This window comes from Chanodichthys erythropterus, chromosome 11 (assembly GCF_024489055.1).
Source record: "Chanodichthys erythropterus isolate Z2021 chromosome 11, ASM2448905v1, whole genome shotgun sequence".
NCBI lineage: Eukaryota > Metazoa > Chordata > Actinopteri > Cypriniformes > Xenocyprididae > Chanodichthys > Chanodichthys erythropterus.
The window spans coordinates 13,899,246-13,918,379 of NC_090231.1; the positions used below are offsets into that span (position 1 = coordinate 13,899,246).

Sequence of the window (19,134 nt, forward strand, 5' to 3'; positions counted from 1 at the left end):
TCTCTAGCATCACTATTCTGATCTGTGAATACTTTCACAGTTCAGTACGGGTCAGCTGACCCATCCCAGGGTCTCTAGCATCACTATTCTGATCTGTGAATACTTTCACAGTTCAGTACGGGTCAGCTGACCCATCCCAGGGTCTCTAGCATCACTATTCTGACCTGTGAAAACTTTCACAGTTCAGTATGGGTCAGCTGACCCATCCCAGGGTCACTAGCATCACTTTTCTGATCTGTGAAAACTTTCACAGTTCAGTACGGGTCAGCTGACCCATCCCAGGGTCACTAACATCGCTATTCTGATCTGTGAAAACTTTCACAGTTCAGTACGGGTCAGCTGACCCATCCCAGGGTCACTAGCATCACTATTCTGATCTGTGAAAACTTTCACAGTTCAGTGTGGGTCAGCTGACCCATCCCTGGGTCATGTACATAACTTTTCTGATCTGTGAAAACTTTCACAGTTCAGTACGGGTCAGCTGACCCATCCCAGGGTCACTAGCATCACTTTTCTGATCTGTGAAAACTTTCACAGTTCTGTACGGGTCAGCTGGCCCATCCCAGGGTCACTAGCATCACTTTTCTGATCTGTGAAAACTTTCACAGTTCAGTACGGGTCAGCTGACCCTTCCCTGGGTCACTAGCATTACTTTTCTGATCTGTGAAAACTTTCACAGTTCGGTACGGGTCAGCTGACCCTTCCCTGGGTCACTAGCATCACTATTCTGATCTGTGAAAACTTTCACAGTTCAGTGCGGGTCAGCTGACCCATCCCAGGGTCACTAGCATCACTATTCTGATCTGTGAAAACTTTCACAGTTCAGTGCGGGTCAGCTGACCCTTCCCTGGGTCACTAACATCACTATTCTGATCTGTGAAAACTTTCACAGTTCAGTATGGGTCAGCTGACCCTTCCCTGGGTCACTAGCATTACTTTTCTGATCTGTGAAAACTTTCACAGTTCAGTACGGGTCAGCTGACCCTTCCCTGGATCACTAGCATTACTTTTCTGATCTGTGAAAACTTTCACAGTTCGGTACGGGTCAGCTGACCCTTCCCTGGGTCACTAGCATCACTATTCTGATCTGTGAAAACTTTCACAGTTCAGTACGGGTCAGCTGACCCATCCCAGGGTCACTAGCATCACTTTTCTGATCTGTGAAAACTTTCACAGTTCAGTACGGGTCAGCTGACCCTTCCCTGGGTCATGTACATCACTATTCTGACCTGTGAAAACTTTCACAGTTCAGTACGGGTCAGCTGACCCATCCCAGGGTCACTAGCATCACTATTCTGATCTGTGAAAACTTTCACAGTTCAGTGCGGGTCAGCTGACCCTTCCCTGGGTCATGTACATAACTTTTCTGATCTGTGAAAACTTTCACAGTTCAGTACGGGTCAGCTGACCCATCCCTGGGTCACTAGAATCACTTTTCTGATCTGTGAAAACTTTCACAGTTCAGTACGGGTCAGCTGACCCATCCCAGGGTCACTAGCATCACTATTCTGATCTGTGAAAACTTTCACAGTTCAGTGCAGGTCAGCTGACCCTTCCCTGGGTCATGTACATAACTTTTCTGATCTGTGAAAACTTTCACAGTTCAGTACGGGTCAGCTGACCCATCCCAGGGTCACTAGCATCACTTTTCTGATCTGTGAAAACTTTCACAGTTCAGTACGGGTCAGCTGACCCTTCCCTGGGTCATGTACATCACTATTCTGACCTGTGAAAACTTTCACAGTTCAGTACGGGTCAGCTGACCCTTCCCTGGGTCATGTACATCACTATTCTGATCTGTGAAAACTTTCACAGTTCAGTACGGGTCAGCTGACCCATCCCTGGGTCACTAGCATCACTTTTCTGAACTGTGAAAGTTTTCACAGATCAGAATAGTGATGTACATGACCCAGGGAAGGGTCAGCTGACCCGTACTGAACTGTGAAAGTTTTCACAGATCAGAATAGCGATGTACATGACCCTGGTATGGGTCAGCTGACCCATACTGAACTGTGAAAGTTTTCACAGACCAGAAAAGTTATGTACATGACCCAGGGAAGGGTCATCTGACCAAAACTCAACTGTGAAAGTTTTCACAGATCAGAATAGCGATATTAGTGACCCAGGGATGGGTCAGCTGACCCATACTGAACTGTGAAAGTTTTCACAGATCAAAATAGCGATGTTAGTGACCCAGGGATGGGTCAGCTGACCCGTACTGAACTGTGAAAGTTTTCACAGGTCAGAATAGTGATGCTAGTGATCCAGGGATGGGTCAGCTGACCCGTACTGAACTGTGAAAGTTTTAACAGGCCAGAAAAGTTATGTACATGACCCAGGGAAGGGTCAGCTGACCCGTACTGAACTGTGAAAGTTTTAACAGGTCAGAATAGTGATGTACATGACCCAGGGAAGGGTCAGCTGACCAAACTCAACTGTGAAAGTTTTCACAGATCAGAAAAGTGATTCTAGTGACCCTGGGATGGGTCAGCTGACCCGTACTGAACTGTGAAAGTTTTCACAGATCAGAATAGTGATGTACATGACCCAGGGAAGGGTCAGCTGACCAAAACTCAACTGTGAACGTTTTCACAGATCAGAATAACGATATTAGTGACCCAGGGAATGGTCAGCTGACCCGTACTGAACTGTGAAAGTTTTCACAGGTCAGAATAGTGATGCTAGTGACCCTGGGATGGGTCAGCTGACCCGTACTGAACTGTGAAAGTTTTCACAGATCAGAATAGTGATGTACATGACCCAGGGAATGGTCAGCTGACCCGTACTGAACTGTGAAAGTTTTCACAGATCAGAATAGCGATGTTAGTGACCCGGGGAAGGGTCAGCTGACCAAAACTCAATTGTGAAAGTTTTCACAGATCAGAATAGCGATGTTAGTGACCCGGGGAAGGGTCAGCTGACCAAAACTCAATTGTGAAAGTTTTCTCAGATCAGAATAGCGATGTTAGTGACCCTGGGATGGGTCAGCTGACCCGCACTGAACTGTGAAAGTTTTCACAGATGAGAATAGTGATGTACATTATCTGTACAAGGTCAATTATATATATTATATATATATATATATATATATATATATATATATATATATATATATATATATATATATATCATATTATACAAAAAACGGGGGGCAGAGCAAAGAGAAACATGACCACGAGACAAAATGCTCTTGTGAAAGTTTTCACAAATCGAGCTCGACCTAAAACAATGTTATTTTATTCCAGCAGTCTGCCTGTTCATTGGTAATAGACGTTAAACATGAAGAACGCTTTTATTTCACATTCCTTACTGGCGGTCTTACCAAGGGGTTTACGGACAAGAGCTTTGCTGTGAAAAAATTCACAGATCAAGCTGGTGAAGATGACACCAGTTTCATTCCTCTAAGTGTCCAACATTTGGAGCTATAGCCATTATAAAATTAAGAGTCGCTACGAAAAAAAAAACTGATTTCGGCCCAAAGGACAGCGTCACCTTAATTCACAAATCATGGAGAACGATATTTGGTATTATTTGCATGTCTATGACAGCGCACTGCGTATTTATAGCCAAAAGAAATCTGAATATCAAACCGCAAACTATCTTTACTGCGGTCAATACTTTTACTTTTGACTTATAACGCACATTTTACAGCTACGGATACTTTATACTTTTACTTACGTAGGAATTTAATCTGATACATTTACTATTACATTAGTAAATCCTTGTTAAGAAGTAGTAACTGGCTAAAATTATTAGCGTCACATTCAATTCAAGAATAGTAAGGTTTACATGAGCTAAGTCATTCACACCAGTCAATTCAAGCAGTTGAAGCGTTATTCAAATTAACATGCTAACATTACCATCTAAAAGCCCATTATAGTAATGGGGGTTTTTGGCAAGTGATACGATGCTAACGATTACAAATAAAACGACAGAGCTAGCTAATAACAATAGACACATGAGATAACGTGTAGCCTTAGTGTTCTTAGAATGAACACAAAACGACAAACTTTGATGTTTATGGAAACTCACCCCATAAGAAACAGAAAAGATCTCGTTGCCTCCAATGAAATAAGTTGTTCGGGCACACTTTCTCTTTGTCGGGGTCTTCTTTGTGGATGTAACCATCTCCGAAGTTTGCACTATGCATCTGTTTGCCTCTAAATGTCCAATAATTCGCATGTCCTGTCCCCTATGTTGTACTTCAAAACATTTTCGGTGTAATGGCCACGGTTCAGCTCGGTCCATCTTCATTAAATTTTGATATCAGCTAGAGCCGGCCAGAGCGCTGCATACTAAGTAGCCACGCTTCCCTTGAAGGGCGGCGGCAATAACAAAAGAAACAAAAGCCGGCGTATCCGATTCCAGTATGGAAATACAAAGACAATGACACGCCCCTACTGCGAGATAGAATCTCTGAAAAACAAGCCGATTTCAACCTCAAAATGTACGCTTTTAAATAAACCAATACTGCCATCTAAAACACGGAGATGCTTCTTCATGATCTCAACTAACAGATTCTGCAAAAAAACGAAAATCACAAATTTTGAAAAAACAAAACAAAAAAAATGCTTCTTTCTCAGTTTGCTCAATAGTTGTGCTGCCGACTTGTGTCCCTGGTTTCCGTGACGGGTCACATATATGAAAAATACGGCTTTTTTTAAAAAACAAAACATTAAGACGTGTTAAACTGCGTCCCCAAAACACAATCAAGCCTAGAAAAAAAACACTGAACCACCCCTTTAAAAAATTTTATCTATTGACAGCCCTAATATTTCTTCCAATTTTTTTCCCCACCACCCAGTCCCTCAGGGGTTTTGTAGAATAGAAAGTTGGCAGCATTTCTTTGAAACAGAAATCTTTTGTAACATTATAAACATCTTTACTGTCACTTTTAATCAATTTAATGCATCCCTACTGAATAAAAGTACTTAGTAAAAGTTCTTACCGGCCCTCAACTTTTGAATTGTAGTGTTATGATCTAACTTTATAATTCTAACTTTAAAATTATTTCTCACAGTATTTACACAAAAAGGGTTTTTTCCATTACCAAAGCTGTCAGTAGACATCAGAATTGATATGATGGGAACTGATTAACCTCTTATGTTATTTAAGTCATGTGGGAACAACAGATATCTGAAAAAAATGATCAAGTTGACTAATCAACCTTGCCATTACATTGGCTTATCATTATTAAACAACTGATCTCCAAACCAATGTACTCTCTAAAAAAATGATGGGCTAAAAACAACCCAAGTTGGGTTGAAAAAGGACAATCCCAGCAATTGGGTTGTTTTAACCCAGTGGTTGGGTTAAATGTTTGCCCAACCTGCTGGGTAGTTTTATATTACTCAGCTATTGTTTACAAATTATTGTACTGCTTGCTTAAAATGAACTCAAAGTATGTTGGAAATTAACTTTTATTAATATGTTAAATTAATAATAATTAAACAAACTTATTAATAAACTGCTTATTAATAAATGTTCATCTTTTGATTATTACTGTTGCCTCCAGTAATTATGTGTCTGATTTCAAACCTATTTTAGCAGCCACATAGTAATTTAAAAAAAATAAATGCTGAGTTTTTCCATTTTCAACCCAACTTTTTTTTTAGAGTGTACCAACATTCTTTTTGCTCTGTTGCACAAGTCTCATATATACTAAAAGGAAAGACCCTGAGTGCAGCGAGCCATGAAAAGCATATCCCCTAAACAGATGGCTTGTAACATAGCAGTTTTGGGATGAGGAGTCCACGGATTCAGGGTCCTACAACCATCGGTTTTCAATCCACCTGATCTGGACTGAGGAGTTGATAGACTGGTGCTGAGTGTGATGTCGTGCTCAACACTGTCTGGCTGAACAATTTATAAAGTGTGCATGACACAGACGGAGAGTGAAAGGCGGGTGAAAGCGAGCATGAAGCTGTAAATTTCAAGTGTGTGAGAGTGTATTGATAATGATGTGACACACAGCCTGAATAATGAGCTAGGCTCAGGTGGACACACACCTTTGTCCTGATACCCACCCTTCGGCTAAAGTGTATACTAATCACACACTCACTCACACAGACACATGCACAAACTTGCGCTCAGACGTCACTCTTTCTCCCTCAGCAAAAACTCAATTGCAGCTTAACACTACCATGCTCACAAATAGCATTTCCCATAAACACCTGACAAACACTTGCATACATTTATCTAGCTACATAAGGACAGAACTCTATTGTTAGTACAAAAGCTAATTATGCTGATTATAGACCAAACCTCAACCATACCTTAAACCCCATATCTCAAACATAAGAAAAGCACTTTAATGATATATAAAATAAAGTGTTTGTTGTCCGGCTGAGGACATCCTCATCCTCATCCATATATATAATTGCTTAAATTATTCTTTAACTGACCAAAGTATTTAAAGTAAGAAGGCTGCATTAAAAGCATACATTATTTTAACATTAGACATTACGTTTTGATGCAAGGTCCACTATTGTTTTGTATAGAATTCCTCTATATTCTATACAGTATTGAATGCAATTACATCAGAAGTAACTGTAATTAAATTACAGAAAAATTAAGTGTAATCCCTTACTTTTCTTTTTCAAAGGAAAAATAATTAAATTACAATAATTAATTACTTAGTAACGCATTACACCCAACACTATATATGGTTACACTGTAGTTTAGGGTCCAATTCTCACTATTAACTAACTATTAACTATGATTTTTGCCAAATAAACCCCTAATTATTGCTATGTAGTATATATAATAAGTATTTGGTAAAATAAATAAATAAATATATAATATATATAAATAAATATATATATATATATATATATATATATATATATATATATATATATATATATATATATATATATATATATAGTATATAATTATATAAAATACATAAAAATTAATTTAGAAAATGTATATGTACTTACATAATTACATACCACACACACATACATACACACACACACACACACACACACACACACACACACACACACACACACACACACACACACACACACACACACACACACACACACACACACACACACACACACACACACACACACACACACACACACACACATGTTTGTTTTTGTGAATTGTGGGGACTTTCCATAGACTTCAATGCATTTTACACTGAACAAACTGTACATTCTATCCCCCTACCCTGCCCCTACCCCTAAACCTAACCCTCACAGGAAACTGTGCAAACTTTTACTTTTTCACAAAAACTCATTCTATATGATTTATAAACCCATTTACATTGTGGGGACCGCTGGCTGGTCCCCACGATGTAGGTGAACTCAGGTTTATATTACATCATGGGGACATTTGGTCCCCACAATGTAATATAAACAAAAGCACACACACACACACACACACACACACACACACACACACACACACACACACACACACACACACACACACACACACACACACACACACACACACACTTAGCTTAAAAAAGATGTGACCGAATATGAAAAATATTTCTCCTTATTTGGTAAAACAAATAAATACATATACATACATAGATAAAATACATAAATTAAATAATACATTAATTAATTTAGAAATGTTATTTATATGTACTTATATAATTACTTACTTTCTGAATCGACAGACAGACAGACAGATCCCAGATCTTTTTTTTTTTCCTCTCCACACTTATCATCATCATAATGTATTAATAAAGTTGTATTGAAGACTAATTATAACTGGGTTATAGTAAAAGAGTCCACAATTCAGTTCCAGAGATGCCACAAGCTTTCAAGGATCCAACCAGCAGTTCATTAATACAATAAAACCAACGAGAGTTAAATTGCATGAAAATCTGGGATATTTTCAGAGCTTTTTCAATCCTATCTTTTCACATTCCCAAAGAACTATAGGTAAAAACAGCAAGACTGAGAGGGAAAAAGAAGAAGAAAAAACAAAACAAAAACAAAAACAAAAGTGTTTGGTAAACACAAGAAAGAACATCAGGGCAAAAACACACATTGCTCTCAAGAAAGGAGTTCAAAAAAATGAACATTAATAGCAATATCCAAGATAAAAGATGACAACATGTGCTGATCCATGTGTGTGTATCTGTTTTTCTGGCTTTCCTCCGCACTGTAGCATTTCATATCTTAGATTTATTGGCTGGTCTTTACTACCGCATCCAGAGAACCATTCACACTGACAAAACATGGTGAAAACACCTCTTTGTCTTCGTGAGAGTTGGAGATAAGTTTAAAGCCTAATAATCGCTCTGAGTCTTGAAAAACATCATAAAGCAACTGCTGTAAAATTGTGCTTCAGACAGCACTATCGGGGTATTACACTTCAAAACCACTGTTCTTCTCTCATTTAATGAAGATACAGTGTTTTTTCTGCCATCATCTTTCGGAAGTTGCGTGTCTCTTTCCAAAGTCAAACGAGAAAGTTTCACCCCCTTTCACAGACATACACACACATATATGCACATGTGGCTCCTTCATATACTCTTCACCACTACCAAAGAAAGGCTTTTTGCTTTTTAATTTGCCAAAAAAGACTTAAAAAAAGACAAGAAAAAAGGAAAAACATGCAACAAAAATACCTTCATCCCGTGGCCGGTTCAGTGTTGATTCATCGTGTTTTTTTGTGAGTGGACCTAGGGTTAAGACAAAAAGGAGGGAAAAAGAGAAAAGAGAAAATTCAAAAAAAGATTACTGTGGCAAGAGAAAAATCAAAAATAGAAAACAAGAAAGAGCAAAAAACAAGAAATCAGCAAGAGGTTATTGTTCTCATTCTTTTCAAAAGGTGACAAAAAGAAAAGCAAAGGCAAAGAACAAAAAGCATCATAAACACAGAATCACAAGAAAGACACAAATCGGCTACAAGATTTAATGTTAGCTCTGTGAATATTCTCTCTCGCCATTGTTCTGCTGCGGCTCGCAGGCCGTTCTTTAACACCTGCTTTACTCGATACCGTTCTGACGGCTTGTTTGGCTTCCGGGGATGAAGGAAAAATCAATGTGGAGGAATCAGGAATTAACCTCTGAGGTATGAAAAACAAGAATTCCCATTCCCAGCCCAGTCCTCCCTCCCTCCTCCTCTGTCGTTCCTCTCGCTCAGGTCAAGCTATCATCCGCCTTGCTTTCAAAATGTGAGAGGTGGTAGAGAAGAGAACCTGAGGGAAGGAGGGCATAACACACCAGGCACGTGTTCACACGCACACGGCTCAAAGACCCTCTAGGGAAACAGGAACAGAGGGTGCTGTGCTCGCACATACACGCACAGTGTTGACACTGTTGTCTTTGTGTGTAAACTGTGGGGTTTAGACTTTCTATTCACACACAGCACAAAAATAAAACTGTAACACTCTCATTAATAAGCTCTTTTTTTAATGTTCTGAAACACTTGCGAACAAAAATGTACTAATTTCAAAAGACTGAGACCACAATGAAAATCTGGAATCTAATTTAAAGGGGCCGAGACATGAGAAATCAAATTCGCTTTGATCTTGACAAAGAAGAGGTCACTTTGTACCATTAAAACATCCTGTAAGTTTCATAGCTTATAATGTCCTCCTCAATTTCTATAATCAAGCTCCAAAAATGGCTCGATTTGATATTGCAGGATGTGTGATGTCACACAGGTAAACATTTGCATAAGACAGCCTCCAGAGCAAGACACTGACGAATAGTTATACATCACCGCACCATAAGCCCCGCCCACTGGCATTCAGTATCTTAATTACTCACCCTCATGTTGTTCCAAACCCGTAAGTCCTTCGTTTATCTTCGGAACACAAATTAAGATATTTTTGATGAAATCCAAAAAGTTTTTAATTTCCCATAGAAAGCAATGAAATGACCACATTCAAGTTCCAGAAAAGTAGTAAAGACATCGTTAAAATAGTCCATGTGACTACAGTGGTTCAACCTTAATGTTATTAAGTGATGAGGATACTTTTTGTGTGCAAAAACAAAACAAAAATAACAACTTTATTCTCTACCCTGTCGTTCTCCTACGCAGTTTATGCTGAAGACACATTGCAAAGCTTCCAGGTTCTACGTCAGAACGGCGGCTCATTATTGGCCTACGCTGTTCACGTGAGCACCACGAAGTATGCGTGTGATGCTGATGCAGGAGCCGGACAACAATGAGTCAGCGTTCTGACGTAGAACCTGGAAGCTCTGCACTGTGTCTTCAACGTAAACTGCGTAGGAGACTGACAGGGTAGAGAAGAAATTGTTTAATAAAAGTTGTTATTTTTGTTTTGTTTTCTATACTGTTTCCTATGCAATGACATTAGCCAATCATAACAGTGGCCATTTACTGACAAGCCATAAAGGAGCTGCCCCTTAAAAACTGATCATTCAGACAGAGTGTCAGAATGAGGGTTGAAAATAATAATTTTTCCACAAATTATTATTATTATTTTTTTTTTGTGTGGCACAAAAACTTTATAAACATTGCAAGTGAACCTCAACATATTAACAACAACAACAACAACAACAACAACAAAAACACGTCATAACCCTTTAAAGCTGTAAATAAAGTTTTTGGATTTAAAAAATGTAATCAAAGAATTTTTTTTTTCCCTAATTAATTTAATTGGTTTATAAAAAATTGCATTTAATGAAAAAAATCTAAATAGATTTTCACAAGTGGTCTCAGGTTTCTGTATTCCACAGTGAAAATAAACAGGTGCAGATAGGAGTGGAAGAGTACAAAGGAGTGTAACCTCATGAAACAAATCATTTTTGTCAGAGAATCCATTATAGAGATATTTTTAGACCCTTTTTAGACTTCTTTCTGTGTGGGCTGACCTGGAAAATGCCTGTCAAAGAGAGAGACAGTGAAAGAGAGAGATACATATAGAAAAATAATGAAGAGGTCTTTCTGCTGGACATGGCTGTCCTTCCTCGACATTAAAGAAAAAAAAAAGGAAAGGTGAGAGAAAGAGTGCATGTACATGTGAGGGAAAAACGGGTCAGATAACTCTCGCTCTGGTAGAGATGGAGGGTAAAATCAGGGGACAATGTGTGTATTTGCTGACAGAGGGAAATATCTTGTCAATCAAACACACAAGAGAGACAGTCTGGCCAAAAAGGAAGCGCCATCTGCCACTGAGTTTACAGATGAGTCCACTACTGGCTCCCCTTTCCAACGATGACAGGATGGTGGTGCTTGGTGTCAAAAGGTAATCTGATTGGGGGAAAACCAAATGGCAGGATGTGGAATGAGATTCAGTAAAGGTCAGGCTGAACTATTGTATGTGAACATTAAAAAGGAGGAAGTGTTGTATAAAGATTAAATTATATATTTATGTATTTGAATAAAGGTAATTTTTCCTAGGCCAGACATCACATTTTTTTGTTTCTGTCTACTTTAAATTACATTTTTTCACATCAATCTACACTCCATATACTATAATGACAAAGCAAAAAACAGATTTGAGACAACTTTGCAAATTTATTAAAAAAGGAAAAGCTGAAATAAGTACATTGCATAAGTATTTGTACCCTTAACTCAGTACTTAGTTGAAGCACCATTACAGTGCTACAAGTCCTACACACAAGGACATTCACAGAGTTATCCATAAGCCAGTAACTTGGATGGGTTAAATGCATAGGACAAATTCTGAGTATGGGTTACCATACTTGGCCATACTTTTTCACTCTTGCCTTGTCTTAGTTGTGTGCTTAGAGTCACTGTCATGTTGGAAGGTGAACCTTCTGTCCTGTCTGAGGTTCTGACTAGGTTTTTATTAAGGCTATCTCTACTGTATATTTTGCTGTGTTGAGCTTTCCTCCTACCCTGACAAGTCTCCCAGTCCCTGCCGCTGAAAAACACCCCCACAGCATGATACTGATACCACCACACTTTACTGTTGGGATGGTATTGTGCAGGTGATGAGCAGTGCCTGGTTTCCTCCATATATGATGCTTGGAACTGATGTTCATCAGACCAGAGAATATTGTTTCTCACAGTCTGATTCCTTTAGGTGCTTTTTTGCAAATTCCAAGTGGGTCTTCATGTGTCTTCACTGAGCAGAGGATTGAGCCTGGCCACTCTGACATAAAACCCAGTTAAGTGAAGTGTTGTGATGTTTGTCCTTCTGTAAATTTCTCTCATATTCAAATGTGATCATGGAGCTCAACTAGACTGACCATCAGCTTCTTGGTCACCACTGTAACCAAGGCCCTTCTCCATCGATTGCTCAGTTTGGCCAAGAGGCCAGCTCTAGGAAGAGTACTGGTTGTTTCAAACTTCTTCCATTAAGGATTATGGAGGCTACATGCTTCTGTGAACCTTCAAAGCAGCAGAATTTTTGTAGTCTTCCCCAGTTCTGTCTCGACACAATCCTGTCTCTGAGCTCTACAGGCAGTTCTTTTGACCTTATGGCTTGGTTTTTGCTCTAATATGCATTTTCAGCTGTTAGACCTTTTATTGAGAGGTGTGTGCCTTTCTAAATCATGTCCATTCAACTGAATTTGCCACAGGTTAAAGGCACAATATGTAAGATTTTTGAAATAAAATCTCCAAAAACCACTAGGCCAGTGTTATATATTTTGTTCAGTTGTGTAATTACAAAATCCCAAATGTTTCTAACTATTTGTAAATCATGAGAAAATCACGATTTTAACCAGGGATATGGGTTGTGTCCGGGAGTCGCCTGTCAATGGCGTCATATCTGCGTTACCCTCGGTTTGCGGTTTTATTTTGTAGAAACCATGGAAACATCAAAGAGCTTTAATATATTACATGTTTTATTAGGCAAGGGAACAACTGTTTGGTTACATTTTAGACAGAAAACTAATTATTGTTATATAGCTCAACACGTTTAGTCTTATTGTTTAAATCTAGTTTTCTTGATTTTTCAAGAGTACCATGCTTTTAACATGCCTTAGAGAAAAACACTACTTTGTCAAGTAGCTAATACAGCATTTTTTCCATCATAAAATACATTGTAAATTGCATGCCATTTATCAACACAAGCCACCAAGCATCTATTAATATGATATTCTAAAATCGATGTCTTACTGCAGTGTGCAACAAGTGTCTCACAGCAGGCACCGCGCGAACACACAGAGTAATGTCATAACATCATTTTCAACACACTCAAATGTATCTAATATGATAAACAGCAGTGTGTTACCTCATACGCTTGACCGGAAGAAGCAGAAGCGGCAACAGCGGCATAATTAGAGCTCCGCTGCTTGTGAGGTGTGTCGCGTTCGTCTCTCATTAGCAATCTCTCCAGCGGCCTCGTTCAGCTCCAACAGCACTCGCCCTGGTCTGCTTCATACTACAATAACGTTAATAATCTCATCCATGAAAATGTCCCATCCCGATACTTTTCCACTGGCTGTGAGGTGAAGATGACATCTCCCAATAATCCGCGCTCAAACTCGGCATCTTTGTTGTGGATGGTGACCTCTAGTGGTGAAAAATCTACATATTGTAGCTTTAACTCCACTCGAAGTGTCGAAGTAACATCTAGAAGCGAAACTGGAGCTAAATTTCAAGTGTCCCAGAAAAGAGTATCAATACTTATGCAATGTAAATATTTCAGGTTTTTTCATTTTAAATAAATTTTCAAAGTTGTCGAAAATCTGTTTTTTGCTTTGGTCTTCTATATATGTTTCATATACTGTATATATAATTTCTTCATTATTATAACTTCTCTATATATAGAATTATTGTCTCAGGTTGGCCCTTTAACTTTCCAAAATCAATTCCATCCAATTCAAGAGGCTCATTTCTACTTTCCAGTCACTGATTTTTACCTGGATGGAGATATTGCTCCCAAATTCATCCTCCTCCAATCCATTTGACCGTCCCTCGCCTCTCTCATATTCATTTTCTCTCTCCTCTGCTGCACGCCTTTCCAATTTTTTTTTTTTTTGATCATCTTTCCTCATCATTTCTCTCCACATAACCTCTTTTTCTAAGCCTGCCTTTTCTCTTTTCTCTTTGGTGGAGTGCTTATGCAATCTATTATTTCAACCCCAGTTCCTTATTATGACCTTGCCCTGCCCTCTGGCCTTAACAGGGTAGCAAACACCAGCAGGGTGTTTGCTATGTGAGAATCTGCGCATGTGTCGCTCTCGTGGTTCTGCACCTCTACTTTAACAATCCAGCCAGTGATACAAGTATTTGTGTGTGTGCGAATGTGGTTATTGAGAAGTTTGTGATATGAAGGTTTGTCTATATCATTTTGCATGTGTTTTAATGTAAAATCTTGTGATTGCATGTGCATTTGAGTATGTGTGTATACAAAGCTTAAAGTAGATGTATATGCTCTGTATGAGTTATACAAGGCCACTGTTTTTTTTGTGTGCTCTCTCTCTCTCTCTCTCACACACACACATACACAGAGCGAGCCTCATCAGCAGATGCCAGTCGAATTACACACTCCCTCAGTGTTAGGTGTCAGGGCTCGTAATCAGGCCGACCACAGGTGTCTGTGGACCGGAACGTTCTAGCAGGAATCTACCCTCTCCTCTGATATCCCAAACGGGGGGATATGAGTTCAATCTGCTACCTGTGGCTCACCCTTTTTACAGAAATATGATTCAGAAAATCAGCTTGAAAGAGGAATGAGATAGCCAGATGGCTTCCACCTGATGTTTTCATGCCTCTCAGCTTCTCCTGAGTGGAAATGGGTAGAAATTAGAGCGGAGATAGAAAGAGAGCACCCAAGTGACTTTGATAGACTGGATATAATTGAGCTCTATTTAACAGCATTAAAGATGCCTGGCCGACCTGGTGTGAAGTGTGTTTCTATTACACGACGTGGGGAGATGTAAATTGGAATTAGAATTAGCATTAGAGGCATTTCTGTTAAACTGAGTATTGCCACAGTCCAGCATGGATCTATAATGAGTTCGGGGTTTTATTCGCTTTGATAAAGTGGTGAGGAACATTTGTGGTACTGAAAGAGGACAAATGTAAAGAGACAGTGAAAAACAGAGCAATTAAAAGAAAGATAGAAAGTAATGGTATCTCAAATATTGTTGCTGTCAGGCAGAAAACTGGTATCTTCAAAAACACTACTTTTCAGGAAATGGAACAATTTCAATTTCAACAAATTTTCAATTTTAAACAATTAAACACTGTGTTGTTAAAAATGAAATTGTGGCTTAATATATGGTCATACACATGTGTCATAATATTATTAACATTTTACCAAAATAAAGCTTAAATGGACTTTGGTGAATTTTGTCCGTCATTAGAACGGCCGCATAAAACACCTTCACACAACAGTTCTGTGTATCACTACACAACACCCTTAGCAAAAACTTTCAGCAACGTAAACTGTATGTTCTCAGTTGATATTGTTCAGTGAAGCTTACTGTATTATGTAGAAGAGTATTGTGAGAAAGAGACTGAGTAAGCGAGTTTATTACATGCATTAAGATTTAGCATTTTACTTCAGATCAGTCCTATGTTCGTGATAAAAAAAATCTGTTTAAATGTCCGATGTATTATCTTGTCCTTTTAACAGTTAAGGGGTTTTCCCGTGACTGACAGCGCTAGTCAAAGCATTTCTCAGTTGTGTCTTGCTCCGTATTCACGTCCTTTCAATGTAAAAGTCTTCACTACTGACTGACACACTCATAAAGACAGTCTTTGCCACCATCTAATACCGTAATCATGTAACTTCTTCTGCTGTTCACGGTCAGGGACTGTTTTTTTCCGGCAAAAGGAAGGCTTTTAGTGAAAGTTCACTTCATGAAAGTTGCATTGATATATTTTTGGCTTTAATATTTGTATTGTGTGGTAACAGTTTTAGAAAAGCAATCAGGTATTCGAGGCTGTGCTGTATTGTGAATAAGTCACGGCTGAAGGGCGTTGTTACCCCTTCAGCCGTGACTTATTCACAATACAGCACAGCCTCGAATACCTGAGTGCTTTTCTAAAACGGTTACCACACAATACAAACATTAAAGCCAAAAAAATATTATATATATACACACACACACACACACACACACACACACACACACACACACACACACACACACACACACATATATATAATGCTGTACTTATTGTACTTACCGTAAATAAAGAACCAGTTCTTTATTTAACCTTGCATTGCAAACAAGCAGAGATGTTCAAACTGCGTGCAGCACTTCATTCACAATAGAGTTATGAGGTTTTACTGATAGTTTGAGGCATGACAGTTAAAAGCACCTAATTTCAACTTTTTGGTTTCACTTGAAAATTGTATGTGTGATAGCACGATTGGAACAAAACTCTAACTGCATCTGAAAGCTGAAGGATGCTGCTTCTGCATGCAGCATATGGAGGTAGGAAGGTGACTAGGCACGTCCAAGTCCTATGATCATGTCACATCCTGTCTACTGAGATACCTTCACCTGATCAATTTTTGAAGGGAGCATTGATTTATCCTTCACTGTCTATAATATCACACTATCCTGTGCACTCAATGCAGTGACAGTTGAGCTTAAATATAAGCGAGAAATTAGAATTGTAGTAATTAGATTTTCGCTTTGGTATCTTCAAAGCTCTCTCCGCTTTGTAGTAAATTATTAGACCGTTATGTTGCCTGTCTGAAATTAGTTTCAGGAGTTACCTTTGTGTGCAAAAGCTGCCTGCAAAGTCATTGCCAAAGAGGGCAGAGAGACAACATGACGCAGCCTCTGTGGGAAAATGTATACCCAAATGATTCTATAACACCATTATATTATCATCATGGTAGTGTCCAAAAAGCAACAGAACTTCCATGGTACAACATCCAAAAAAACATGGTACTATTATAGATTTAGAGAGTAAAATGGAGCACAAGTGATAAATAGAGAAAAAGAGGAGGCTGAATGAAAGTGGAAGGAGTGTTTGGTGTAGATAGAGAGAAAGAGAGGGAGGTACACACAGAGATAAGGTGTCTGGGATGGAGTGAATGTGTAAAAAGAGGAGTATTTGAACAGAGCCGAGCTGGATGGGATGACATTTAGGTGCGGTGGAGATGCAGACAGCATGAAGGTTAAAACTGTTTCCCCGGTAACCCCTGCCGCTCGGAATTAAAGCTGGGTCTCCAGAGAAACATGATGCCCGGTGATATATCTTCCTGCTCAGTCATAAAGACTGCAGAAAGCTGTCATAGGACTGACATTAGGCTCTTCAGATTCTGCATACAACTGACATGAGCCAAGAGCCCATTATAATGCCTGTCATATTCTCAGAACTAATGTGCCTAAACAGTCCACTATTACAGAGATAATCCAAACTACACTGCAAAAAATCTGTTCTTTTTTTTTTTTTTTTTCAGTAAAAATATCCATTGTAAATATATCCTGTTAAATTTACAAAAAGCAAAAATAAATAAAAAAAATACTGGCAGCAATGGTTGCCACAAATTCACCGAGCACAGGGTCATACACACAAACACAAAATACCATCAGGGTAACACACAACACTACAATAATGTAATACACATTAAATAGCATAGTGTTAAATCCTTTTACTGTTTCTTTTTACCGCAAATTATATGGCAATTCATAGCTTTATTTGCAGAAACAAACATTTGACAGTATTTTACAGAAAAATTACATATAATGTGAAGTTAAACCATTTTCAGTTTTTCACTGTATATAGTAGGGTATAACTTACAGTTAACCAATTAACAGAATGTGGCTAACTAGACCTTCAGATTATGGGAAAAAGCATTTTGGAAGTCAACGGCTACCATCAACTGTTTATTTGCTCACATTCTTCAAAACACCTTCTTCTGTGTTCAGCAGAAGAAAGAAATTCATAGAGGTTTGGAACAACTTGAGGGTGAGTAAATGATGACAGAATTTGCATTTTTGGGTGAACTATCCCTTTAAGACAGGGGTGTCCAAACCTGCTCCTGGAGGGCCACCTTCCTGCAGTATTTAGGTCCAAACTGCTCCAACACACCTACTGGAAGTGTCTAGTGATCCTGAAAGCCTAGATTAGCTGGTTCAGGTGTGTTTAATTATGAAGGCCCTCCAGGAGTAGGACTGGACATCCCTGATTTAAGTCAAATCTGAAGAAAACACCTGTCAGTTCTAGCCCAACTTTTATCTCAATGTGGCAACACATGGAATACTCCTCACATTACACATCATCAAAATATGAGGTAGATATACACATCAATATTTTAAGTAAAATGTATTTATGAGGGGAAAAAAGTCCCGTCACTTCATTTTCATTAATTTTTTTTTCTTTCCTTGCATTTCAGTTAGTACTGTGGTGTGACTAATTTGTTGGAGCACAAATTTTCCATGTAAATTCTCAATTAATATGAGATTCTAATATCTGCCTGCATAATAATTATAAAAGAATCAGAAAAAGGCTGTCGGTTGTAATCATACAGTGTCTTGGATAGCAAAAACAATCATAACTCTACAATAATGGTTTGTGACAGCTAAGGCAAACACTCCATTGTGACTTATGAGGCCTACTAATGACGTTTATGTGTGTGTCTGCAAGAGATTGTGTGTATGAGTGCACACATGACAGATGCAGGCTAATCTTGCTGATTTAATGTAATCTAGCTCATTTTAAGTGACTATTGTTTTCCTCCTCTTCTCGCTGATGTTGTCGTAATCCTGTTAAAACACACAAAAGCAGCCGCTAATCACCTGGATCAAAACTGAACATGTCACTGTCACTGAGAGTGTTCCACCATGCCATTCTCTTCTCTTCTCTTCTCTTCTCTTCTCTTCTCTTCTCTTCTCTTCTCTTCTCTTCTCTTCTCTTCTCTTCTCTTCTCTTCTCTTCTCTTCTCTTCTCTTCTCTTCTCTTCTCTTCTCACTTCATGCTGTGTCCCCTAAAACAGTTTCAATACCTCCATTTGACAGAAATCTGCAGATTTTTCCACAAAATAAGCATAGAAAATGGATTCTCATCTGGGCCTGCCAATGGGAAATGAGAAATGTACACAATCTTTTTTTCACATTCTTAAAGGTGCAGTAAGTGATTTCTAAGAAATGCTGTTGAAAGTGGACTGGACCGAGCGCCACAACACACTTGTAGCCAATCAGCAGTAGGGGGCGTGTCCACTCATGATGGTGGAGGAGAGAGAGTGAGCAAGATTTGAAGAAAGACTGTAGGAAGGAAGATGGCTAAGTGACATTACAAAAA

At 38.8% G+C, this 19,134-nt stretch overlaps 1 protein-coding gene across 7 annotated transcripts in view; it reads right to left on the reverse strand.

Annotated features, from left to right (window-relative positions):
• The window catches only part of nlgn2a (neuroligin 2a), a 143,060-nt gene that overhangs the window by 113,030 nt on the left and 10,896 nt on the right, over window positions 1–19,134 (reverse strand). The window contains exons 2-3 of one of the 7 annotated variants that reach the window (XM_067401793.1): window positions 14,697–14,714; window positions 9,224–9,237 (exon numbers count right to left, since the gene is read on the reverse strand). The exons of 3 other annotated variants lie outside the window; for them this stretch is intronic. In XM_067401793.1, coding sequence (XP_067257894.1) covers window positions 9,224–9,237; window positions 14,697–14,714 — 32 coding nt within the window. Of the gene's footprint in view, window positions 1–8,602; window positions 8,657–9,223; window positions 9,238–13,352; window positions 13,399–13,833; window positions 13,862–14,696; window positions 14,715–19,134 lie in introns of those variants that run through there. 3 more of the 7 variants (XM_067401787.1, XM_067401792.1, XM_067401790.1) reach the window with 3 other exon arrangements.